We start from the raw sequence: 27,898 nt of genomic DNA, 5'->3' as shown, positions 1-27,898 counted from the left end.
GCTGAAATCTGCAGCATTTGTTGAGTACTTAACAGTTCTTATGACAAAAAATAGACAATTCAACAATTAAATTGTAAAATTTTCACCAAAATTGTCACTTTTATAATAAAAAGAGATGAATTTTTTAAAGAAATTAGTGTTTATTCTGCTCAAAGCTCCACAGTAATAATAATTCGAGCGAATATAAGAAAACAAATCGGAGCTTAAAGCTCAACTTGCAATGTAGCCTTAAAAAGTTTAGGGGGACTAACAGTAGCAAATAAAAGAACAAAAATTACTTTGTTAAACAATGGGAACAAATTTTTTTTGGCTGATGTTTTAGTTGTAAGAAAACTTTCACTCTCTCAAAATATTAATCAGAAAGTTACTCATCTACGCTAAAAAAAGTCAGGACTTTACATACGGCCGTGTAGTTCGATTCTGCAAATGTTTACAGGATAAGATAATATAATTTATTAATTCCACGTGAAGTACATCTAGTTAAAAAATTTTTTTTGGTCACTAAATACTTACTATGGTGAGTAATGTACGAGTATTTGGAAAGAAATTTTAAGAAAGTGTCCAAGAATCCTACAATAATTGTCATACACAAAGTGTTGAGATCATATTTAAGTTAAATTTATAGTGAGATACTTAAAATCGTGCCAGATTATTTTAATTTGGAGGGAATAGCAGTAGTTAATAATCGTTATGTTGATAGCGAGAATGAACAAGCTGAATTAGTTTAAAAACAAACAAGTTGGTTTGTAGGAAATTCTTGGGAATTAAGTCTCCTTTGGAAATTAAATAACCAGCTTTTTTGGACGGTTGATAAGCTGCTGTACTATAATGAAATGGTGCGACTATTCAACAATAAATTTGCGATAAAAGCTGATGAAAGTAGTTTCAGACAAAAATTCGATACTGAACGCATTTTGAGATTCAAAATATAAATAAACCAGAAAAATTAAGATTCATTTTTGATGCCATGGTAAAGTCTGAGTCTAAAAGCTTCAATGACCTATTGCTTTCCAGAACTGATTGGAAATCTCTTCCAAAAATTATGATGTGATTGAATTGATTTGCTTTTACACTAATTCAGACACGTGGGACATATTTTTGAAGATAAAAATTAGAAAAGAGGATTGCGATACGCAGTAATTTCTTTGGAAGGGAAAAAATAGGCAAAGCCCACCTCAAGAATTTTTGATGACTTGAATGTAAGTCGGGGCCAAGTCTTTTCCTTGCTCCGCATTTTTTATAAAAATAAAAACGCTGGGCTCTTTACGCACAAATATTCCACAAGTGCGAAAAGTATAATAAAAAATTTTTGTATGGACGACTCTTTTAAGGTTTGCTATTCACAAAGCGAAGCCTGTAATCGTATTCAGAAAGTAATAATAAGAAATTCGCATGCCAATTAAGAGATGCATAGTTGTTCCAGCAATGAAGCGTTGACTTTGGTCGGTTTAAAAAAAAAAAAAAAACAACTCTACTTCATTATTCAATTTAAATTATTATGGGTACAGGGGCGAAAAAAAATTAGGACTGCGATTGAATAACAAATTAGACAAACTTGGTATGAATGTTAATTTTAAAAAAATAGACAGTAATTTACTTGAAGGCAGAAAAAAATCGACAAAAAAAGATTTATCGCAATAATCATGTCGATTTTAGATCCACTTAGTTTCTTGATACCATTTACAACTGAATCTAATATATTAATGCAGAATGTGTAGGTGACCAACATGCTTAAACATCGTCTTGTAATAAAATACTGTCGTAAAATGGATTTTTTTCAATTTGAAAAGGAATCCCTTATGTTTATTTCGATATTCGTACGGAATGTAAATATCTAGGTTACGTGATCACATTATTAAAATACATAAAAAAGTACAATGAATGTTCAAGTATAACATGATGATAACTTTAATATAACAAATATTGTTTGGACGAAAATTTCAAACTTTGACTAAATTAAAAGTTAACAAGTAAGTCTTAAGAATTCATCTTTGTAATAGTTTCAAACTAGTTGTCATTTTATATCATTATGCACTTTCTGACGCAGTTAATTGATAAAATTATTTTCACGTGCATCAAAACAAAGATTAAACCATGTTTTAAACATAAAATTGACTTAAACGTAAAATTCATATCGGTTTTTTATAAGCAACCTGTGCTATTTTTTTAATAAAGTTTTTTTCTGTTAATTAATGATTGGAAACTGTATTCATGATAATAATACATCTGTTTCAGAATCTTAAAATGAATTTGTTAGAACTATATATGAATGAAAATTTTTTAATCATACAAAGTTTTTTTGTAAATTTACATATTTTTTTCAGTGTTCGTTGCGTTATGACGGAGTCATTTTTCTCTGACCCTATAACATTAAGCACCGAAACGCGTCATCAAGGTGGAATCTATTTTTATTTACAAGAAGCTAATAAAGATCCGGGTCTGTGTGTTTCATGTTCTACGTGAGAGTAATCGGATACAAGGAGTAGCGCCAAGGAGAGAAAAGAAGACATAGCGCCAAAGAAAAGCCCAAGAATGTGTAGTTCTAGTATATAAGGGTCTACCTGTGTAGTTGCGTATTATAAAATATTTGTAATTCCCGTGCTATTGTGCTAATCCAGTGTTGCTTCATCGACGAAGAGTGTATGTATACATATGTATCTGTATTAACCGTTTGTACTATAAATTGCGTCGCGTTCGAGTGTGTGTGAATGATGTCCTGGTGGTAAGATTCAGAAGTATGTATGTAGATATAGTGCGGTAATGCGCGAGGCTGCACTAATTATTGGGCCTAATGCAACACTCTTGCAGTAGCCTTCGAGTGAACGAGAGCTTTCTGAGTTTTCGCATTTCCGGTAGGAATAAAGAGAGAGAGAATCGAGAGAGAATCAAAGAAGAGACGGAGAGCCAGCGACCACGAGCAGCCACCTGGACCCGACCTTACGCCGACGACCCAGGGATGATCACTCCCCCGTCATCCGTGCCGGTGAAGTCAAGGTCGCCAGCCGAGTAGCCGCGGAAGAAGAGTGCGATGGTAAACCCCGAAGTAAAGTAGCGTAGTGCCGTTGCGAGAAGTAGTGCGTGAAATCGAGTGTGTCTGTGCGTGCATCGGCCGCGTGTAGCCAGGGCGAGCCGCGAGAGCCGGACCCTGGGACAGGGATCGTTGAGCAGCGTGAGTGAGAGATAGCGTAATTGCGGAATTCGTGCCGCGACATAGCGACGGATCGCGACGAGATTTTCCGGGCCTAGACGCCCACGTAAGTGTAAATAACACAGTAAAGTGAAGTGGATAACTCGAGAAACCCGTATTTCGTGTCTTTATTTTGTAAGCCTGTGCCGGGAAACGTTTTCTTTTAGGGCATGGGGCTCTCCTCTCCCTAGGAGAGTAGCTCGCTTCCCGACGGGCTACCCCTGGCGGGACTTCCTCTAGGTGAGAGTCTCCGGAAGCCGAGCTGAGGTGGCTGAGTTGCGTGAGTTCCAGTGCTAAATTGGGGACAAATTTTCGTGTCTTTGGACGTTGTTCGGGACTGCCCTGGCCGGGACGCTTTACGTGTCACAGAGCGAAAGTGCAACGTCACAGCGTATAAACTAGGTTGACGACAAAAAGTGAAACTTTTTGGCAGTAATCTACATATTTAACTTAAATAAAAAGAGAGGATTTTGTCTTTCCGTTGTAAATAATGATACTGGCTACGTCCTCTCTGTTAAAACATTCCGTAAGCTTACATGTTATTTTCTAGAAAGTATGATATTACCATACTATGTTTTGATACATTTTTAATAAGATAATTAATCAATTTATTAAGAATTTTTGAAAAACTGCAGCCCAAAACAGTACCTTAATAATCGATTGGAAGTTTTATAACAAATTTGAGTTTAAACAATATTAAAATCAAGTTCGAAATTGAATAAAATTGAGCAAAATACATGATCATTAGTAAAGTAGTGCATGAGTGCATACGATTTAAAAAAAAATATTTCTAAAAATTTTAAAGGTGCTTAACAGACAATATAACCTGACAAATAATCAACCTAATAGTTCTACCTGGTAGAAAAAGTTTCTACAGCGTTAGCATTCTTAGCAGTTAATAGCAAAGTTAAAAGATTATAAAAGAGCTTAGAGTATGGGGGCAAAACTAAAAACTTTACCAAATTGAATAACGAAATAACATTAATAGCTGAAGGGGGCAATGGATATTATAAAAATGATGGAACCTAAAGGGATCAATGGATAAGAAGGTGCTAAGGGGGCTACAGGATATAACAAAAATGAGAGGGGTCAAGAGGTGGGCAATGGGGACTGTATAAATGAGTTGGCCTATGGGTGGGCCTAGGAGGATCACTTAAAAATTCTTATCTAATTAAATAATCAATCTACTTACTTATCTAATCAAACTATTGGAAGGGTTGAGGGAGAAATTGAAAATAATAAGGGGGCTAAGGTGGAGTTGAGGGAAGGCTGAAGGTGGGGCAAACTTATATTTATTCTAATGAAAATAAAGGAGAAATTAAAAGAACCTTACTTTACTTCAAGGAGATTCAGAGAAAGCTAAGAAGGGGTAGAGGAGCATGCGGATTATGGTTCTCAAAAAAAACTATACATTTAAGATAAAGGAACATTTTAATTATTCAACAATCACAGAAGAATATAAAAGAAAGGGCCGTCTTAACGGCCAACAACTTAATAAGTTGATACTATGCTTTGTTAATAATATAAAAATATCAGAAACTATCTACGTACTATCCTATTTATTATTTTTAACTACTCTATGGTCTAATAAACTTACTGATTAGCTCTTTTATTTATTAATGTAGCACATTTGTAGTAAAAAACATGTTACTAGAGGACCGAGTATGCTTATTCGCCGTTCAATTAATAACAAACAAATCTGGATTTCACGAGACGTAACTGTACACTAAAAACGTCAAAAACTACTTGTTTACGTTCTTTCGCTGTCACAGCTTCTGTAACTTAAGTTATTAAGAGTGTCATGCTAACAAGTTACAAGTTACCCAGGGTGTGCCACACCAATTGAAATAAAATTGTGATATGTCGTAGAAAGTTAATGCAGAAGCCTCCTAGATTTCTTTAGTTTTCCATCAGTGAAAAAACATTCTGTAGGGGTAAAAATCTTCCCTAAAGTTAACTTTAAAAAACAGAATTTCTTTACTATCTAAAGTTTCAATAATGATTTTTTGGAAAATAAAATCACAATTAATTCCTATACAAAAAGAAATAAAGTTATATTCTTAAAAGTCAGAAAAACTTTCACTTTTATTCTTAAAAAGACTGAATCAACATTTTTCGTTACATTTTTGAATTTTAAGTTCGTAAAAAAACTCATAAATTTTAACACCTCCTTACAAGACATGAATGGCAATTCACAACTGACGTATTTTAGGGATTTCGAAAAAAACTGATGAGGCTTAACTATTTGAAAAAACAATTTTGCTTAACATCTTTAATTCTAATTAGAACTTTTTGGAAAACCAAGTGGGGATTACTTGTGATTAAAAAAGTCACAAAATCATATTGGTTATACGTCTTGAGAATTTATCTTCTACTTTTAGCAGGGGTAGAAAAAAAAATTATCTAATTTTTTCAGCAAAAATTGTATAAATAACTCGGGAAGTCCTTATTTTCATTTATCGGTACAGTAATTATTATGGGACACATAAGAATACATATACAGGTTGATTTCTCTTGAAAAATCATCTTCCTTAATTACGTATTCTATTTTAATAATGATTTTAACACGAAACAAAAAAGGCATAGCTTCTAACTGATAGTGGTAAAGTATAATGTTTAATAGTTCACTCTAGAGTCTTATTGTTTCTACTGTTTTTTTCTATGAATTAATAACTTTTCTATGTTTCATCACTTAAACTTGTAAATATAACATAAGTAGCGGCCCCCCATTTTGGCTTCGCCCGAGACTTACTAAATGGAACACGGTAGTGTGTTAACATGTATGTGAAATGTTTTCAGTTAGAAATTTTACATTATTCTTGACACTTCTCAGAATAAAAATCTTTTTATTGAAAACATATTTGTTTGGAATCCATACAATTTATTTGGTCGAATAATAAGCTGTAAAAATTAAAAAAAAAGATATACTTATGCTGAAAAGTACTGTGCATTCCTTATGCTATAAAATAATCGTTGGCTATTAGGAGCGGTTGATTTGCAGTTTTTCTTGTATATTTTACGAAAAGGGCTATTTTTTTAAGCTGTTAAGATCTTAAACTCCCAAAGAATATAAATTAAAAAAAAAAATTATTTTCTTTTATCTCATAACTTTATTCCCAGAGAAATAGTCCTGGAGCTTAATCTCTACATTTTTTATTGCCACGAAACTACAAATATAATTTCTACTTACTTAAAAATCTAAATTTAGATCTTTAAAGGTTTAAGTGATTACTGTAAGGGTAAAATAAAAAGCTGATCTCTCACTTACTGGATTCTTTATTTGTCGACTTAGACGCTGCTGTTCCAATCTCGATAAATTTTCTGCCTCAGTTTCTTGACGCCTAAAATTATAATCATTAGACACATTTAAAGTTTTCCTTTCAATTCACCCTCTTGCAACTTTTAGTATGCTTCAGACTTTTGTGAATCTTAAAGGCTATTTCTGTCAATTTGTTAAGTTCTAATATATTTGTTGGCAAGGTAGTTCGACGTCTGATAGCTTTAAAGAAGACCGGTGAGCTTCTTAAGTAAACTCTTTCTTACCTGAATTTTACATCAATTGTGACTGCCTGGATACCTGAGGGTGATCTTCTCTGGCCTGTTGTTGAAGACTCAGACTGATCGCGAGAAAAATGACAAAGTCCGAAGCTTTGGGGCTAGTTAGTGCTCTTTTCCAACGTCTCCTGGTATAACGTCAAAGACGTTGGTGTCTAAAGCACCTTTTTTTGGCAGACTCAGTTGTTTTGATGATCTAAGGTAGAGAGATTAGTACAGATTAGTTCGTGATGCTTGCTCATTGGAGACTCCCGTTGGCTCAAGTTTTTTTTCCTTCATAGCTGTTAGGTTTGCCCAGCGCAGACCTTAGACAGGATCGGTGATTCCTGGTTAAATGCTTAGAGTCGAGATGGTAATGTAGGATCGTCAGTCACCGGGGTTCCCAGCCTTCCGATGAACAATTCTACTCGTGCTGTCTGCCAGGGAATGACTGACTTGGTTTAGTAGTGGCTGGCTTTACATAGTGTTTTAGTCGACGAATAATGTTTCCGGAATTAGTAGTAAAAATTTATTTGTTGCCAAGGTAGTTTAAACTTAGGTGGCCCTTAAAAGAACCGATGAGATTGATGGTTAAGTAATGAACGTAAATACTTATATTGGCTCTGAAAAAGGCCAGTGGTGAAAGTTCTAGTTATTCCTTATTATTATTCTTGATGATGGAGAGCCAGCTGTTTAAAGCTTGACTCTTATCCTCGAAGTCTGTGTACGGAGACCGTACATAAGGGAGATACGCCGCTGACCAAAATATATGTCGTCTTCAGGTCGTTCCTTGCATAAGCAACCGCTCATCATTAGTCGGGAAAGTGGGCTTCGAGAATACCTTCTCTGTAGGTATTCCGTTGGATTGACCATTAAGAAGTTGACCGTTGAGGCTGCCCGTACTCTTAAGAGCTGTCTTCCCTGGCTTATATTTGTAGTAAAGAGTTCTCTGACGGCACCAGACCAAATTGTGGTATGGCCACATAACTCTGCAGGATTTGCTCTGGCTAGACACGTCTTCTGATATTCCGCCGGAGACGTCATCAGTTAAAATAAATTTATCATTGGTGGCACTCATTAATCCTGGAGGTTCAGGGTGAAAGTAGATCTAGATCACTTGCCCATTGGAGAAGAGCGTCATCAGTAACCGGGATACCCAGCTGCACGACTATCATCTACATTGTCGATGCAGCTCCATGAACTACAAAAAGACGATTGCACAAATTTCTGCGACGCTCTGACCTATTATAACCGTACTTATTTAATTCTGTTGCAGGTAGCTTCGATTTTATGTCGACGCCACCTAGCAGATCCTTCTGAAGGAAAGTGAAAAGCTGGCGTATTTTTGCTAAACTTTAAGCTTATTTATTGATATTGCAATTAAATTTTTTAAGATTAAAACCAGACTCAAACCATCTAGGAAGTGTCAAAAATTAGTATGTAAAATTTCAGCAAAATCGGTTCAGTAGTTTTTGTGGTTAGCGATTACAACGGTTTTAGCGACTTTGCTTTATAAATCAGTAAGATTTTTTTTAATGTAAGCCCTTATTGGGTAAATGATAAGTCCAAAGATGCAAACATCATGCCAATGGTAAGAGAAAAGTTCTTATTTATCGTGTTTTGACGGGAATAGCTATTATTTAAAAGGAGTGTTTTTTCTTACGCACATTTTCCACAGTACCAACAAAAATTATAAAAAAACTTGAGTTATTTTTACAGCTGCAAGTTATATAAAAAAATTATTGATTTACAACAACCCTTTCTGAAATATAATGTTTTCAGTCATGTAACGTATATTAAACTAATCTGTTATTGACTAAGGAGATTCTTTTTGTTTCATAAACAAATAGTAATTTGATCTAAGTGTACTGAAAAACGTTTCTTTAGTAAGTGGTTCCCTCATTTTTTTGGAAAATTTCTAAAAAATTTTAACTATGAAATATCAATTAGTTAGTAGAAACGAAGGTTTGAAAATTTTTTTTAGTTATTTTCACAATTTTAAGCTGGAAAACAAGGAAAGAATTATAAACTCACCATTATCAAAAATATTTAAAGGATTCCATGGCGGTGCTACAAATGTGATTTAACTTTTTCTTAAAACAGAAATGATCTCTTTTTTTTCTGAACAAATCGTTATTAGAATTGGGGATGTTTGGAATTTTTGGGTATACTTTACCCTCTTTTTTCGTTGTATTCCAGTTGTAATAACTGTATTTAGAACTGTCATGGTGAAAGTCAATTTTTCTATGTGTCCAGCTTCTCACATTGATTCCATGGGCTACTGTGTTTTTAAAGAAAATTTTTTTTGTTGACCTTAACATTCGGGATAGTCAAAAAATAAATTATCCTTAATGTAGTAAATTTTTTAGTGATAGTGATGTATTTTTACATCAAATTATATTTTTTATAAATCTTTTTCATTTTTTTGTGTAAGAGGAGCATGATTTATCCTTTTTTTGATGAGTGTACAAAACTAATAGTTAAAAAAAAAAATTTACAAACTAATTCATTTTAGCAAAATACTAATGATAAAAATGTCTGTAAAGTCAGGCATTTTCTGGAAAAAAGAAGAAAAGTCAAAGATTTACATTTTAACGTGGAATTACAATAACGCTACGTTTTAATTAGCTGAGTATTACAAATACAGTTTCTAAATGTTTATAATTTGCGTGTATGTACCAAAAAACTACGGATCTTAACTACAGTTTGTAACAAAAATAATATAGACAAATATAAAAGTTATTTAAAATACTATCAAATTACTTGGGTTCTAAGATTTAACTAAAATAAATGAATAGGATATCAATTGTACGTCTGCTATGATTAGCTGTAACTACATCGTAAACTTTTCCACTTCTATGTTCATAGGTGCACATTTAGCAAAATCTGTTAAAGCGTTTCCAAAGTCTGCTTTTATGTACATATTTTCACGCATTTCCACTCATCTTTTTGTGGGTACAATTTAGCATACCCTCACCATACTTCTCCAATAAAAAAAACGCTATTTTTATTAGTTCGGCCACGACGAAGGGCGTAAATCAGTTCTAAAATCACCTGTACAAGCCCCTTAGCATAATAGTCAAAAATGTTTCTACTTATCTTAGACATATTTAATAACTATATTTAACATGTAAAAAAACCTTCCAAATCGCCCTAATTTTTCTTAAAATTGTAATTTGTTGCAGATGATAAAAAAACAGAAAACACTCTATTTTTTATCAGCCTAACCCCCTAAATTGAACAAGGTTTATCCATCTTTAAGGTTTATCCCCAATAAGTAGTTTTTCTATACATCTCAATTTTAAATTTATACGTTTTTGTAAAAGTAATGAAGATTTCGTCCCAAACAAACAATGAATAAGCCACAGTGATTTTAGCAGAAAGGATTAGCATCCATTTTTTCTTGGTATGCAAAACCCCTGTCTTATTACTACTGTATAATAAGGAATTTAAAAATTATCAAACAAGATAAAAAATTAACATTAAGTTAGGAAAGTTAGTGTACGTATTTTAGCATATTTTTGAACTTTAATCTTTAAAGTGGTAAAGGTCTTATTCCAAAAAAATAGATCCACTAGTACATGATTTAGATAATTCAATATAATAAGAAACTCATTTACAGGAGTTTCTGAGATTGTTGACTGTAAAATGTCAAAAAAGCTTTCTCAAAAATTCTATAACAAATTGAAAGAGGAAAGGTTGTGAGGTTGCTGCCTACGAATTCAATGGCAGATTTATGAAAAAGTCATGTGTTGGGTCTTAGATCAAACATGCCGACAAAAGACCAAATTTCCATTTTAACGGTAAACTATAAACGCTGATGTTTAAAGTTAAAATCTGTTAAATTTTTCGTAAGGTTGAAATACGTCAACTTAAGTTATTAACTTCGTATTGAAGAATGTTAATTTTTTTTATTTATTATATAATATTCTGATACACAGGTATGAAAGAGATGATTCTTACGCCTAAAAAATACAGAGTGCAATCCTTTTTTTATAAAATCACTTTAGTATATACATGTATTCTGCACGAGAAAGGGTTATTGCTTTATTTTTGAAAAAATATGTAGCTTAAGCAGAAATATTTAGAAAAAAAGCTTATAAAGATAAACTTAAGAGGCTGTTGTCACCTTATTATTGATATAGAAATATTTCTGTGAATTTGGAGGCAACAGTTGAGGGATTTTCTTGACAGTCTATTTCTAGGAATAAATTTGTTTATAAGCGGCTTATGTATTAAGTTATATAATTATAACACTCATTATTTCTGCCTCAGACGTTGGTCAAATTTCTTAAGCCCAATACTTTTGAATTAGTTATCAAATACATATAGATGAAAGTTCACACATACTATTTTTTTTAATTAACGAAATTGATGTTTGCTTTTAAAACTTAGCTTTTCATATACTATCAAGCTTTTTATTTGATTAGATAAAATTTTTTTTGATCTTTCAATATCAAAAGGGAAATAAATTATCTTCAAAACTTAAAGTGCGGGTATATTTTTATATTCAGATGAGAGAGAATGATATGATATTCCAAATCTCAGTATTACCAGAAGTTTCTGATAAAATTTTTATCATCACTGCTAGTACAGTTTCTAGAATAGATGCAATGATGTTTCAATGGCCTTCCTTTAGATAGTTTTGTTTATGAGAGTTAAGTAAAGAATTTTTTTTTAAATGGCAGTTTTTAATAAGATACAGCTACAAGAAAAAATCAAATCCGTTACAAAATATATCGGTAAAGCTTATAATTACTATAGAGCTAGTGATAATTGCTATGACAGAAAGTATGTGACTGTTATTTTAATTATTTTGAATATTCTGGAAGATAATTTGATTAATTTAAAAAGTGTAATACCTATACTTACCATTAGATAAATGGCTATCTTGCAAAGGATCAATAGTATGAATCATAAGCTGTAAGAGTCCATGTCGAAATTTCATATGACTTTCTCGATTTCTGACCGAAGGTACTACTAGGGCTTTGTCCTGTGAAGCAATATTTTGATTTCCATCTTTACTGCAATGACTTCTGTTTTTGTTGAGAATATCTTGATTTTCATTTTGATTTTTAGCTTTATTAGATGGTGCACTACTATCAGCATTGTTCATTGTAGAAAGACGTTGCTGGAAATATATAAAATAAATAAAAAGAGACAATAGTATGTAAAATTTTTTACGCAATAAAGTTTTTTAATTAACTTATATTTGCAGATATGCATTGCAATGGTCTGAAAAAATCTCAAAAATAAATTGCCCGGATGACAATACGGAAATAACATTTTAGTTAATGTAGCAATACGTACTATAACTTATGTTATATAATATTCAGTAAAAGTACTTTAAGAATCTTTTATATTGTGTAAGTATATAATAGGTGAGTACAAATTTTTTGTTCTGTATTAAAAGAACATAAGTGTAGATTTTGTTACAGTTTATAGTAAAAGAGAACAACATAAATGGTTTTTACAAAAGATCAGTAAAATAGTTAATTTGTAGCTGAGAAAAAAAAAACTGTTTCAACGTCATTTCTTTCACTACCTCCCTTAAATAGCGTAGGAACCGTTAACTTTAAAATCTTCTGAAGTTTCAACTTAATAAAAATATGCTACGTTCCTTGAAATGTGAATTTCGCTTGCTAGTGAATTAATGTAAATGAAAAGTGTTTGTAAAAAAAAAAATTTAAATTAGTGTTTTAGTTATTATCACAGTACTCTGATTAATAAAATATACTAAAAAAAGTATTTACGTGAACATGTCTATGAGTAAAAATACTTATTTTGTGAGTTTCCGTTCGTTACTAGAAAAAAAAATCCTTTACGGTTCATTCAAAGATTTTTTATGTGTTTCAATGTCGTTGTTATGTATTTGCATAGGAAAGATTTTAATGTATGCAGTTTAAAATGAGAAGTAACAAACGTCACAGATCGCAAACATACTCATAACATATATGGTGAATATAAAAAAAAATTGTGTCTCAAAAGTGCCCATCAAGTACCCGTTAAGAGTCTGCTTACTGACAAAAAGCTCGTTGCTACGTAGTTATTCATCTACACCTGAGCACTGTCCATGGCAGCCCGCACAGCTAAAAAACCGTTCTAAACAGGCTAAACATGAGTAATTTTCTATGGTCTTTTTTGAAAATAAGTTGTTGAAATAGTATGTTACGCACCTAGGGAGCTCGGCCTCGCCTCAGGAGTTTATTGACATGACATCTACGAGATTCTTAACCTTCGAACGTGATGCGTATACTATTTTTCTGTATACCCTCACCAAAAAAGCTGATTATTTGCTTGGGAGCAGGGCAAATATGAAGCACTTTACCGGAGGTATGCAGAAAAAGTTATTTAATGACCATTTGAGATTTGGGATACGTTGCTGTATACGCCAGTTGATGCTGATATTTTTTAATGTTCTTGCATATAAATATTTTTCTACATATATGTATTACATTTCCTTGCTTGTATTTGTTTTTGTTATTTTTACATTCATAACACACAAAAAACTTATACAAAAATAAGCATAGCATCTGTTAACCATATTTATAGGGTATCTTTCAGACTGAAGATTATTACAAAGTCTAAAAAAAGCTTTTTTTATATGGAAAATAGTAGTTTCAACTTCTTATAACTCAGAGTCCAGATAAAAAAACCAGGAAAAAAAAGCAGAATTCAAGAATCAATGGTAGTTTTGATACCTACGACATTATAAATTTTAAGGCCAAAGTTAAATTATTTGAAAAATATTAACATGATTTTCATCGATTGAAAGAGTTTTCCTTTTTTCTAAAAGGTAATTTTGCTATTCTCACCAAAAATATTTTTACTACACCATACAATAATTATGATCTTTGGATTAAAAATCCCTCATAAATTTTTATGAATTAAAATCAAAGTCCTTAAACGTTTTTTTCCTGACTTTTCTTGTCAAATTTTCTGCTATAGCAGCTTTGATTATTACATAAATCTAATGTACTATTTAAACGTTCATTTAGTTATTATATGTTACTTCTAGGACATACCTCTAATTAGTGTAGATATGAAGATTAAGTAGCTTTGAAACTTAAGAATTAACATAATCTGATCAGTAAAGAAGAAGACTGAATCTATATTGATTAATTGATTTTTAATGAAAGTGATGCCGTTTTCCCACATGCTATTGGAACCAAGAATTAAATGTGGCAGCCCAGCCCAAGGCAAATCTCCGAATCGTGGAGGAATACCAATAGCATGAAATTGGTGTAGTTCATAGGTATTTGAAGATCTTTAAAGTCAATTATTTCTTGGCTAGACATGAAGCATCAGAATTGTAGAAAATTTAATTATAAGTAAGTGCCTTTTCATCCCATGTAAATAAAGCAGGCGCTTTCATATTAAAGTCATTAAAGTATGCAGAACATGCAGAAGTATGATGTGTATATAGTAAACAGTGCATCTAAACGGTGCGTAAGGTCCGTCTGCTCGGTGATTCCTCTCAGCGTTGCTGTATATTGTCACAGACATAGCTTGGTTCACTCAAGCCAGCGCCCGTGTGTAAGCACACCGTCATACCACTGACGACACAATAGCGCACTCTAAAAAGTGCAATGAATACAGTCGCACTTGGTGGCGGCGGCGGTCGTGGCTGAGCGGTCAGCCTTAAGTTTCACGAATCCTTAGTTGACGAGTTCGAGCCCCTGCTTCGCCTTTTTGGAATATTTTCACTACAATATTTTGGACTCCTTAATCCATTTATTTAATAAATCGGAATAACCTGCTTCCCATTTACACGAGAATCCCCAAAGCTTGTTCCGTAACAAGCGTAATTTGGTGACATTGGTGGGATGTAGAATTAGGATATCGCCTACGGCGATCGAGTTGGTAATTTGTGCAAAAAATTCACTCGGATGTGCGCCGAATACATCCATCACCAACAAGGAAGAAATTTGCATTACCTCCAGTGGCTGATAAAAACTGCATCTCCTGATCAGTGAGTACACTACTAGTGAAGCTACTTTGTCATGAAACGATATTGAGGTTGGAAAACAGTACAACGATGCTACGAGAATATGATGTAGCCTGTCGAGGAACACTAAGAGATGTGCGAAAAAGGACTAACAAACAGTTGTCGAATTTAAAGAAAACAATACCCAGCAGGTGTCGTCGTAAGAGGTGTCATCGGGGACGGTGACCCATTGACTCGGGAGGTGTCACGGACGTAACTTGATTCAGTCAAGCCATTGCCCATGTGTTGGCACACTGGCGTACAACTGTCGATACGATAGAATGCATCTAAGAGTGCTATTAATACAGCCGCTCTCGGCGGCAGTCGTGGCTGAGCGGTCAGCGCAAAGTTTTACGAATCCTTAGTTAACTGGTTTGAGCCCCTGCTCCGCCTTTTTGGCAGAGCATTTTACTACAATATTTCGGACTTCTCAATCCATTTATTTTATAAATCAAAATTACTTGCTCCCCATCTACTCGAAAATCCTCGAAGCTTGTTCTCTAACAATATATAGTTGAGTAGGTGCAACAATCAGTTCTTGATTCAATTCATCAAACTTTTAACGGCTGTATTGTCAGAACCCTAGCACTTATTTACATAGGATCAAAAGATATTTACTAATAATCAAATTTGCCTCACGTTTTACACCTTACACCTAAAATTTAAAGATAACTTCAAACAACGTGCATTCGATGCCACTCCTAAATGTAACTACAATACAAGAATTAAATTATATTTGTATGTAGGTAGGTATTTATAAATAGTTACATGTACGTTATACTTTACTGCAAGTTTGTTTGTGCCTTCAGATCCTTTCTCTCGTAAATTGCATGTTCCCAATTCACTGAGATTTTTAAGTTGTTTGAGCTATTCTCACTTTCTTATAAATTATTTGCTTAGTAGAATGGAATCATGGAATTTTCTTGCAGACAAACAGTATCTACGTAACAAATTATTTACTATAATTAGTACTAAAGATACGTTTCATTTCTGCTGTGACATCATTCATTGTTTTGCGGTTCACTGATGCGGCTCGTGCATACTTTGAAAATATGTCAGTTACAGTAAGTATATTTGTTTTCTCTAACATAAGGTATCACTTAAACGAGATCAGTTCTTGTGTATCATAGTTTTGATATGGATAGTTACGTCAAGCTGGTTTCTGGAGGTCCTCTACTACAATTTTTTTCTTACGACTCATCCATGTTAACGTTTGGTAAGTGAATGCAAAATAAGATCACAAGTATAATTAGTAGACTCATTTTTTCTTATTATTATTAGGAAAAATGTTAGAAATTTGAGATAATTTCCTTTTTATTTTTCTGCTTTCAATTTGCTATTTTCTAAGTGAATAAATCATTTCATATACTTTATATTGCTTTTAGCTTATCTTGTCCATCATTTAGAATTTTTTTTTTTAATTACTTAAATTCTTGGTATCGTTTGAGCTTATTACTGCTGCAACGCTGCACAATCTTCTGTATTGTGAATCATACTGACCATCAGAAGTAACTTTGTATCTAATATTGGGTGGACCGCGGCTGCTGCTTTCAGTCTTACTTAACTAAGGTTTGAACACGTCCATGCTCGTTGCGATACTGACTTGAATTAACTTACGACTCAGTATATATACTCTTCTTATTGCCATTATCTAATAATTAATATTGTCTCTTATTCATGGCATTGATTTTCTACCGATTTCTCAGCGGTAAGTAGGCAAAGATGATCCACTAGTTCATTTTGGATCCCAGTGTGCATAATCTTCTTGCTGCAGCGTCGGTCTAGCCATTACATAGTGAGGTCACAATAACCCTGTAGTTACTTATTACTATTGTGTGTTTAAATAGGAGCATTCTTACTAAATCCCTTTCAATGTGCACTTTAAGTTTCCAAGACTATATAATATTCATAAAAATTATCTTAAGTGATGCAAGTTGTATCAGTATATTTTGACACGAGTAGCTCCATCAATCTGACATTCATAGATAGTTTTATCTCATTTGTTTTAATTTCGTTATTACTTGAATTTATTAGTTAATATTTAAACTTATACTTTTATTTGACTTGCTATACATAATTTTACTTGTCACATGATAAATATCATTATTTTTTATAGCCAACGCACCTTATGTAAAAATACGTTAACGATATGTGTTGTGGATGTAAAAAAAATTAAAAAAAACTTTTCGTATCTCAAATCCAAGAACTAAAATAAAAGAATTTTTTTTGGATGTTTCAAAATTTATGAATCATTAATTTAAAAATAGAAAATAAAAATTACTACATGTATTTTACTTATTACTATAGTATTTAGTACATGCATGAGTAATATTTAATTCTTACTCTTATATATTTTAGTTTTTATCTCTGTCTGTATTAATTACTGGTTCAATTTCTTCTTTTGCAAACACTTCAGTCAGTACTTTTACTGGTTGCATGATTTTAGATTTATATTGAGAATTTGACGGATAGTAGATAACAGCAGAAAGGTGAGAGCAGCACCCTATAGTCCTTAAGCCATTTGCACAACCACATCCATGGCGTAAGGTACCACTATAATCCATAGTATCAGGTTTCTATTGGATGTAACACTTACAGATTTTTCTATTGGTATGTTTTGATTTTACTAGGACTTTGATTATATCTCGCTGCATTTTTAAACACGTTAAATGAAGTTTATTAGATTCATCTAACATTACTGCTAAATAGGAAGTAGCTTGGCCCAGTTGATAAAAAACTGAAAAAAATACTTTCAAATCCTTCTCAGTTATCTTAGGAAAGTCTGACAGCTCTTCGGATGTTAATTTTACAGCTAAATGGCTTCTTCTTGACTACCATGCGTTTTTTTCTTTTATTGCTAACTTATTTTTTGTATTGTTAAGAGACAATAATCACGCCCTGTAATTTCTCGTCACTATGTAATCATTTCTCATACTGATGATTCAGATAACACGCTATTTTGCAGCAAGACCCAGCCTTAGGAAGGAGTTTGTTATCCAATTGGTTATGAAATAGTTTATATTTTTTCCCTGAAATTCCATGAGTAGCTTCAACAACCCACCTATACGTTGTTGTGTAACGAAGTTTGTTTTTTAGTACTTCATTGGGTTCTCTTACCTTTTAACGCAGGCATTAAAACTCTCAAGCTACGTTCTTCTAAATATAAAATTACGTCTCTAAAACCTTGGTCTACGATACAGATATCTTCATGTTTGATTGTACTTTTTATTCTATCAGGATGTGATATTACCTTGTTTATTATACTTGAATGATTTTAAGTTGCTTAAAAGGGCCCAGGTAGACCAACAAAGCTATCTGTTGTACAAATTGTAAAAGGTTTATATAAAGGCAATTTTTTGTGACCAGAGTACGACTTTTTTTGATAATGGTTATTTTGCTATTTTGGTATCTTAAGTATGTACCATCAAAAATAAAAACTAATTCATCTGATACATTTAAAAGTTTTTTATCATAAATAGTAGTGTGATTAACAATGAGAATTTCTTTCGAACAACTTTTAACATCAAAGTTTATAGACAAAATGTCTTTTTCAAATAAATCCAACACTGAGTTACAAAACTTAGACACCAACTGTTCTCGTTTAACTTTGAACGTACTAGGAATCACGTTTTTAGAAGCACCAGTACGTAGCTTTAATAAAAAAATTACCAAAGCTTCCATTATGTTTTTTTTTTTCCTGAAGATCTCTTGAAGTCAACATATCACATTATTTCTTGAATTTATTATAAATAAGTCCTACAAATGGCTTTATTTTTCATCGCTTAATTTAAAAAATTTCACTTTATCCAAAAATGTTTGAGATGACAAATCTGATGTTTTTGTAAAAAAATTGATATTTCTTTTGCAGTTAAATAACTGATTGCTGTAGCCTTGTATCAATCTTAAATCATCTTCATGAAATCTCTTACGCAACAAATGCTTGGAACAAAGACGATTCCTATAAGGTATGAATATTTACATTATTTTAAAACACTGTGATAAAGCTTCTAGTGGCACGAGGATGAAGCTTGTAGTGTCGTTACACAAACAACAATAACTATGACTGGCAATCGAGTTTTTCAAAGGTAATTCCATCATTGGATCATTGCAAACATTTTTAGGTATATAATCAAATAGATTACAGCTCAAATTTTGTGAAGACTCTGAGGGACTAAGGAATGTGTCTGGGAATTTGAACTTTCAGTTTCAACTTAATTAGAAGTAGATTAAGATTTTTCTGATGTACCAGAAAATACCAGTCTTCTCCATCTATCACATAACTTCTGAACAACTTCATTTATTAATTCAAGTTGCTTGTAAACTGCATCAGCTTCAAAACGTGTACTGATAGTTTTTATGTGACCAGCATATGATTTTATAAAATTGGAGTCTCATTTACAACACTCATCTGCTTTTGATGCGTTTATTGTTGAAGACATTTCTGAAGATTGTAAAAAAATGTATGAAAGCAAGACAGTTGATGATTTAAAAAGTACCGTGAAAGTGATAACTGTAAGAGATATAATTTGATCATACACAAGATTATATCACAAAGCTTTACTCACCTGATATGAAACTATAATGTACAAGTTTTTTTTCTGTAAATAAAATAACCTTTTCCTAATTTTTCAAATTCTTGACAGGTATTTATGTTAATTCACATAATGATTACAATAGCATCCTAAAACTCAGTATTTAAACGTTATCAAGCAACTTTTTATTTGTAAGAACAAAAGAAAAAAACTGAGCTCATAATTAATATGATAATTAAATAATCCCTATCACAAATCTTAACTTTGAATCAGTGCTGAATTCACGCTATATCAACGATGTGATTGACGATTGATTCAGAATTCTTTCATGAGCAGAATCAACGTTGATTCAGCGCTGATTTAGCGTTGAGATTTCAATAGAATAGCCAAGTAGCATCTACACTGAAACAGTTTTACTCACATCGCTATTCTTTTAACAACAGTGTGGAACTTTTTATTCAATAACAAAAAAAAATTTCGTGAGTAAAAATGTTAAAGGTTATCAGCAAAAATTTGTATGTACAAGGTACTTTAAATATTTTCTTGAAGTATAGAAATTGTAGATTTACTAATTATGACACGGAAGTTGAATTGTTACTCACTCAAAAAAATTAGTTTCTTTAGTTAAAATACAATTAAAATTCTAGGAGAGATTTTGAAAATGATTTCAAATTATTTTTGTATGTATCAGTCATTAAAATGGTTACAACTAGTTATAAGGAGAAATATAAGGCAAAGCTCAGTAACATCTTTTGTTGCTACAACTAAAACAGCTTGAAGTGTATATTTAACAAGAAAACATTTACCTGTAGATACAAATATAACAATCAAATAAGACGTCCAATGACAGTTAATAAATAATTGAAAACAACGTCCACTGGTTGGACTGTCATAGTTCGTATTTATTTAATAATTAAAACAACGTTTTGGCTATTTGGATAACGTCCTGGCCCTCACCAGGTACAAAAATCTATGAGTTATTGAAATTCTCTAAAATACAAATCTTAGTAAACTACAATAAACACAAATTTAGTTAAGTGTATAATATACCTCTGACTTTTACGAAAGGGAGGTAAAATCGTAATGTAGTTAGAGTTTCAAGTTTAGTTGCTTTTCTACCCTGCATGTAACGAATGACATAGTACACGCACGCCACATGATCAAATAAGAATCTCAAGCAGCTTCTTGTGAGAAGCACATAAAAAGTACATGTGTCTCTAATACTATAAATAAAAGAGGCTTCACAAATCATATACATCAAATTGATCCTCTTTCCTAATCGATCTAATAAGAGATTTATATTGATTTTTTAATTTCTTTGTATCTTGTGGTCTATAAATATTATTTTTAAAGTAATGTATACTTAACATTTTGGAAAAAAGGTATTTTTTCTATTGCAATTGTCAATCGTATTTGTGTTTTTTTAAGGTATTTATTTGTTTATTTACAAATGTATAAATTAGTTTTTGAGGATAGTTGTTAGCTAGTAAAAATTTATGAATCAATCTAAAATTATCGTTATGAAATTGACTGTCTGCTAATTTAATGGAAAGGTCTACTAGTGTGTTAATTATACCTATTTTATGTTGTATAGGATGGTGGGAGACAAAATTTAAGTATAAACCAGAATGTGTTGGTTTTTAGTATGAATTAGTTAGTACTGTATTATTTTGTTGAATAATAATCTTCAAATCTACGACATTATTGCTGTTGTTATTACATATCTCAAAAGTTAATTGTAATTCACGACTATAGCTATTGAAAATATTTTTAGTGTAGTTAATATTTTTAGTAGGCACAAATATAAGGGTATCATTCACATAGCGTGCATACACTGGAACATCAAAACATAACTTTTTTAAGCATAAAATTTTAAGAAAACGCACAACAAGATCACACAGAACATATATAACAAAACTACAAAACATAAAATGTTATGATCAATTTATGAGATTGTTCGACTCTTAAGTGTTAGTTATACGTATTCTTACCACTGGAATTCCTGAAGATGGAGAATTCACAAAGATATCTTCCGATGAAAAATGATTAAAATCTCTCTCTCTGTGGTGAGACTTGTCAATCAGAACGTACTCCTTACTGGCAGTGTATTTTTTAATAATCTTGAAATAATTTTTCTAATGACTAAGTAAATCTCCTTTTTTCTTGATTTAGAACTTTAGATGTATATAATTAGAGCTTTTTCAGATGTTTGTATAAATGTCTTGATGACTTATAAAAGTGTGTAACTTTATGTGTTTTATAAAAGCTCTTTTACAAATGTGGTTGCAAACATACAAACGCTCTTATCTAGGAGCGGCCTACCATAAGGTCATGAGCTGAAAAAAGCTTACGCACTATTTACCAGCCTTGGACTAAAACTTCGCTTCCTTTCCTCACGTAAATTGGAGCAAGTGTTTCCAGGGATTGTATCATGTAACTTTTGAGAAGGTTTTTTCGACTGGTTTTCGGCTTCTGTGAATGTGTAGTTGACGAAAATCGTTTCAAAAGTTATTTTTAAAAGTTACATGATACCAAGACGGGGGATCGTAATATGATTTCATCCACCGGAATTTGAGGGTGAGTCTCATACCAGCTGGTACTTGCAAAAAATCTGGAATTAAAAAGGGAATGGTATTTCCTTGGAGCAGTCAGTCAGTCTTCATCAGTTGAGAGCTTCCGTTCAACCGAAGGTTTTTCTGGGAAAATTCCAAGATGCGTAAGCTTCTGTATAATTCTGTTAATCCTGGAAGCTCAGTAAAGTTAATTGTAATTGTGTTTACGAGTGTTCTGCGGATCTGGACATCAACTTCTGGGATGGAGCTCCACTAATATTCTGCGTGAAAATTTTATCCACGGTGGATTCAGACGACTCGGATCAACATTTTCAGAACTTTTGTGGACTTCGCAAGGCGTCACCGAGAAATTCCGTGCCTAACTAGAAAATGGACCCGTACCTCGGACAATTCTGAGGATTGAGCGCTTTATGTACGCCTCAACAATCTGTGCTCGATGGCTAGAACCAGGTCATAACACTATTCAAGCTGTTAACCGACTCGTGGTACACTTCTGGTGAAAGTAGCTTGAATCTTGACCTGTTTATAAAATTCAAGCTCAATATGTTTGCGGCAAAGTGAAAAAATGTATTTTTCATAAATATCGCAGATAATGCAGGTAAAGGGTCATAATTATACAGATAATTAGAGAGTTTTAAAGGGTTATCAGCTTTTTTACGGTGCAATAGCCGATACAGTTAAATAGTGCGTCATTCTTTATTTAAAAAAAAAATAGTAGTTTCGGTTCCAACTTTGCTCACATGAAGGGCACCACTGGTAGGTTAACACCTCTAATAGCAATATCGCTATTAAAATATCGAATGTAGAGGCACCAACCGAGGAATAACTCTCTTACACTCGTGCTTACATTTTTTGTGTTTAATGACTTGCCAACTCCAAAATATCAACAAAAAAAGGATTTTTAGTTTTTATTCTTAGATTGAAGATACCAAAACATTTTGTTTAATATTTTTATAACCACAACACATGTTTTCAATTTTTTTCCCACAAAATTTGAAAGACAAATTGGTTTTTACTGAAAGTATAATGAGATCTTAGAAAAAGCGAAAAACTGTCTAAAAAACCGGTTTTTTCAGCTTTCGGCAATGTTCCACTAATTTTATCTTAAATTTTGTATTGCCATTCGAAAGAACAGAAAAAAATACATTAAAATTATGCCATTAAGAGTTCGTCATGTTATGGAAACCTAACCTCAGAATAGATTAAATCATCACAAGGTTTTTTGAGCCAAGCTTAGCTCCGAAAATTGAAAAAAAATTATACTTATTTGAAGTGAATATATATATGACTATGGATTTTTTCAGATTTTTTAAATCAATAATACGCCTGAATAAAAAAATAAATAATCACGATCCTGAGGTTAAAGACGTACAGGAGTCACATAGAGATATCAAAATTTGGCCGAAGGCATCTTTTTTCATGAATTTTTGTAATGTCAAGTCAGATTGTTGATTCTTTCAAGGGCAGATTTGACCCCTTATCTGGCTATAGCATTTATTTTAATTCTATGTTGAATACGATAAAAAATATAAAGAGTTTGGAAAGTTCAATGACAGGTATGTAAGCTAAGCTAATGAAAAAAAAAAAATTTCACGAAACGTAATAAAAAATACTGATCCATTGAGGAGAAGAACGTCAAGTATCAAAAAATATTATAATGAGAAGAAGTCGTCAAAAGGTTGTAAGTAATTATGATCAATAGATTACATAGAAGACATGTAAAGCTTTACATGGAACAGCCTGTGAACGATTGAGTTCTTTAGAAGTCAGCTATATTATGATCACTCCATTCTAATTATAAACCTATAGTATTTCTCTCCAAAGAGTCTTTTCCACGGCAATGATTAACATACAAATACAGAAGAGAATACGTATAGTAAGAACGCTGTTTTCATGGTATACCGTAGGAGCTGGGAAATTTCTCGGACAATACTATAGGAACAATGCTTCAAGAAACCCTACAAAATGCTAGAAAATTGCATGTGTTTAGCTCACTAAGAAAACAATTGCTGAAAAAGTTTAAACTCAAAATTCATAACATTACAGATATAAGCTATCCTCCAATTGATAAAATAAAACGAGCCACTGTTTTCCCACATCATAATAAGATGATCAAGGCTAACTGTGCCCATCATAGCATTAGACTGCACAAAAAGTTTCTCTTAGATTTGCCTGAATCAATGGAATAGGCGTCAATGATATTTATAAAACTATCTTTATTTACTTTTATTTTTTTAAATGCTATGCTTTTGTTTGATAAATAACTTTAATACGTTTATAATTTTTTTATCATTTTGATTATTCCTACTTGATTCTATAAATTAAAATTTTTTTTCTTTTTAACAACGGCTAAGCAGGGTCACGATAAGGGGTAAGAGAGTAGTAGTAGTAGTAGGTTTAGTAAGGAAGCTACCGAAAAACGCCTATAAAGATTTAAATCCAGTAGAGAGAAAAATCTAGTAAGGGTTTTATTCCACGTACTAATTATGATTCCTAATGTATCCGAATCTTCGTAGTTGATCTTCTAAGGCTGGAGAAGTAGGTTTCAAAATAATTTTAAAAAATACGAAATATATGATTAACAGCAGAGTTAATGAGCCAGGTGTAACTGTGGAGAAAAAAGCAGAAAAATTGTTTGAGAAGGTTTTAAGTTTTAAATACTTAGGCATAAGTATACATAATACTTACAAATTCTGGGACGAGATTAAAGAGAGACTGCCATTATTGAATAGTGTTATTATGGGGTCAGTTAACTGTTTAAGTCCCGAGCCATTTCAAAAATATCTGAAAAAACAAATTTATAAAATGATCATAATGCTGGTACTCCTGTACCAAAGTAGGATGAGCAACCACAAAATGTGTAGAGAAAAACTTTAAGGTATTCGAAAAAAAAGTACTCAGAAGAATTTTTTGGGCTTAGAAAGACAAAGAAAGGGCTGCACATGTAGCTGGAATGGAAAAAGCTGCAAACATAATTATGATCAGAAAGCCAGAGAAAACTAGACCACTAGGCAGACCAAAACAAAGATGAAACGATTAAGTCTTTGGAACCCTTCAGGAAATTAGTAAGTTAGATGAAAGGTCGATGGTATATATAACACAGAACAGAGAGGAAGTTATTAGGTATAATATTTTTTCTAAGCTTCTTTCATTGTTCTTATGTTATAAGAATAATGGATAATGTATGAATAAAATATGTATAATTTGTGACAAAAATTACAATAAATGTACAAGTGGATCCATGTCAAAGAGCAAATAATTCCAATCAAAACTGAAAAAAAATCGAAATTCAACGAAAAAAAGAAGGTGAGTTGAAACAACCCAAAGTACTTACTACTTAAAAACAATTATTCTTACAAAAATTTTAAGAATGCAGAGGTCATGTCAACAGATTAAATAACCAACAAAATGTAATTAATAAGTTTAAAAAATCTTCAACTAACAGTAATGTTCTAACAAAAATAGATTTGACTAAAGCTGAGAATTGTCAATACGTTATCAAATGACCAGCAGTTTTATTTGATGATTTGGGAGATTTAATGACTCTGTATACGAGAATTTGGTACTCGTAAAATTTCATTTTCTACTTTGTTTTTTTGTCTGAGGCATGATGATTCTGCTTTGAGGGCTTATTTGAAGCCCTTAAAACATATAGTTGTAAGACTGAACCGTAGAACTAAAAAGTCTCATTTTGGAAAGTGATGGGCCCACGTATCGTTGCTGATGTGTGCATTTATTTTTAACTGATTTTGTTAGAAAAACTTTACAGCTGAAAAAATTTAATACTTATGATTTTTCAGAAAGTGGCCGCAGTCAGAACACAGTAGATGGTGTTGATGCTGTTAAAAAACGAACTTCTAACTATCAAGTAAGTCTGGAGAACGACACCAGTGATTCAAGTAGTTTCTCTTATTGTTTAAAAGACAGTGAAATAAGAATTTGGTATTTTTCTGTAACTGTAGAAGACATTGTTAAAGTAGAAAAAAAAATCAGTAAGATTTAGATACTTTCAGAGACACAGTAAGAACGCACCGATGGGTCTAAAAATGAGCCCAGCATCATTAACTCTAGTTTTTTAAATTGTTACGAATGTAATTTATCATCTCTCTTATATCATTTCCATTTAAGCTCAGTAAATTACAAACGAGCTGTAGAAAAAAAAAGTTAAAATGTAAGAGAGACATTAGAAAATAAAGAAAAAAGCTCAAACACAAAATGAAAAATTAATCACAAGAAATGATAAAAAAAAAAGATGAAAAGTTTACAAGGTTGTAGAAAGATAATTTGATGTAATTTGTTAACTTTTCCAAAAAATAGTTTTGTTTCTTTACTATTTAGAAAAATTGTTTTATAATTTTTTTCATGAGTATGTTTAATGAAGGGCTACGCGCTCACGTGATCACATCTAAATTTAATTGTAAAAGACATAAAAGGTCATTAATTTGTATATATATATATATATATATATATATATATTAAACAAGTAATGTTATGAGTTGCAGTTGTCATTATTAATTAACTGAATTTTTAATGCTTATTTTATCCTAATCATTCATACCCTAAGAATACGTGCATCTAAGTATAACTCTTATTAATCTATAAGTAGCTATCATGGTATACGAAAAAAGCTGTCGTATTGAATCAATATCATAGAAAAATTCTTCACTTAAGTATACGAAGTCTCAGTTTTTGTCATGCATGTAATTTTTATGGTGGCCATGGCATGCATGTGATTCCCCTAGTCTATTATTTTATGTAAATTTTATAAGTTTTATAAGTCTATCCTGCACTACTACCTTCCAAGTTACCAAAATACATTGTACTACTGAGATAAAGTCCTAAGAATTATGGTAGATGATACTTGAGTAGACTACTTATTTTCTGCATGAGATGATGATTTCCTTTCCTGCATTAAAGAATCTATGTTAACTAATCCACCATTTTTTACTAAATGACAAAAACTGCGATTACTCTCTAATTAGATCAGTTTTTTTCGGATCAATTACCACCTACTCATAGAAAGATTCTCATAGAATCAGGGATAACTGATCTAGCAAAAATCGCCTTAATGGCTGATCAGTTGGCAGAAAATATAAATAACATCTAGATCTTTACCGTTGGTGACACGAAAACTATGTGCAGCTGTGCTGATAGTATGAAATTGCTGTTAGAAAAATTTGATACGCTGAATAAAAATATGACTAACGCTAATGAACCCGGACGTAGTGGACCAAGAAACAAAACGCGAATCACGATATTCAATTGTGTAAGGCCCACAAAAGTGACCTGGATAATCTGACTTTATGCAAGCCGTTGTGTAATCGTTTTTAAAGAAAAATCGTTCCATCTCCACATACGTGATTGGCTCTCAGGCATTTCTTTTCTTATGGATTCTGGTGCGGATTGCTGGATAATTTCTGCTGACCCTTAAGTCCATTCTGCTTCATTGGAAAAATTATTTGCGACAAATTATTTTATAATACATACGTATTTTTATAATACATACGTATGACAAAACCTTTCTCGATTTAGACTTGGGCTGCAATAAACATATTTGTTAAAAATGTCCGATGTCTAGCATTCTTCAGTCCATCATTGGCACTTATCTTTTATTTTATTACAGTATATTGCTTAATTTTCGTCGTCTTCATCTTATTTTTGAATTCGCTCAAGCCTTCACTCAAAATTCTGAAAAGACATCGCCGCGTCAACAACGCCATTTTTTTATTGCCGAATACACCACAGATATTCGTTATTTTCTGGGTCCAGACTACATCGTATCTGACTCCATTTCTAACATTAATCAACCCAGAAAGTTTAGCCTACAAACAGGCTAATGATAGGAATTTATCTGAACTCCTTGAATCGGATAAAAGTATATTGAAACTCAAGCGCCTTTTCTGGGATGCCGATCCTAAAGTGCTTATATATTGCGAAGTAAGCACTGATACCGTGCATCTGTATGTTCCTAAAACTCTACGAAAGACAATGTTCCACGTCTTGCACGAGGCGGCTCATTCGAAAGCAAAGGTATCCCACCATATGGTCAGACAACACTACGTATGTCCAAATATGTACAAGGATA

At 32.2% G+C, this 27,898-nt stretch overlaps 1 protein-coding gene across 2 annotated transcripts in view; it reads right to left on the bottom strand.

Moving 5' to 3' along the window:
* The window catches only part of Nckx30C (solute carrier family 24 member Nckx30C), a 440,887-nt gene that overhangs the window by 191,980 nt on the left and 221,009 nt on the right, over positions 1–27,898 (bottom strand). For both annotated transcript variants that reach the window (XM_089595020.1, XM_089595021.1), the window contains exon 2: positions 11,594–11,852. In XM_089595020.1, the coding sequence (XP_089451146.1) occupies positions 11,594–11,852 (259 nt within the window). The remainder of the gene's footprint in view (positions 1–11,593; positions 11,853–27,898) is intronic.

The sequence above is a fragment of the Copidosoma floridanum genome, unplaced genomic scaffold (genome assembly GCF_036245765.1).
Source record: "Copidosoma floridanum isolate Cflo_tuat_1 unplaced genomic scaffold, Cflo_Japanese_pri ptg000024l, whole genome shotgun sequence".
In the NCBI taxonomy this organism is placed as follows: Eukaryota; Metazoa; Arthropoda; class Insecta; order Hymenoptera; family Encyrtidae; genus Copidosoma; species Copidosoma floridanum.
Note: the sequence above shows the minus strand (reverse complement) of the source record. Positions and strands in the feature narration are given on the sequence as shown.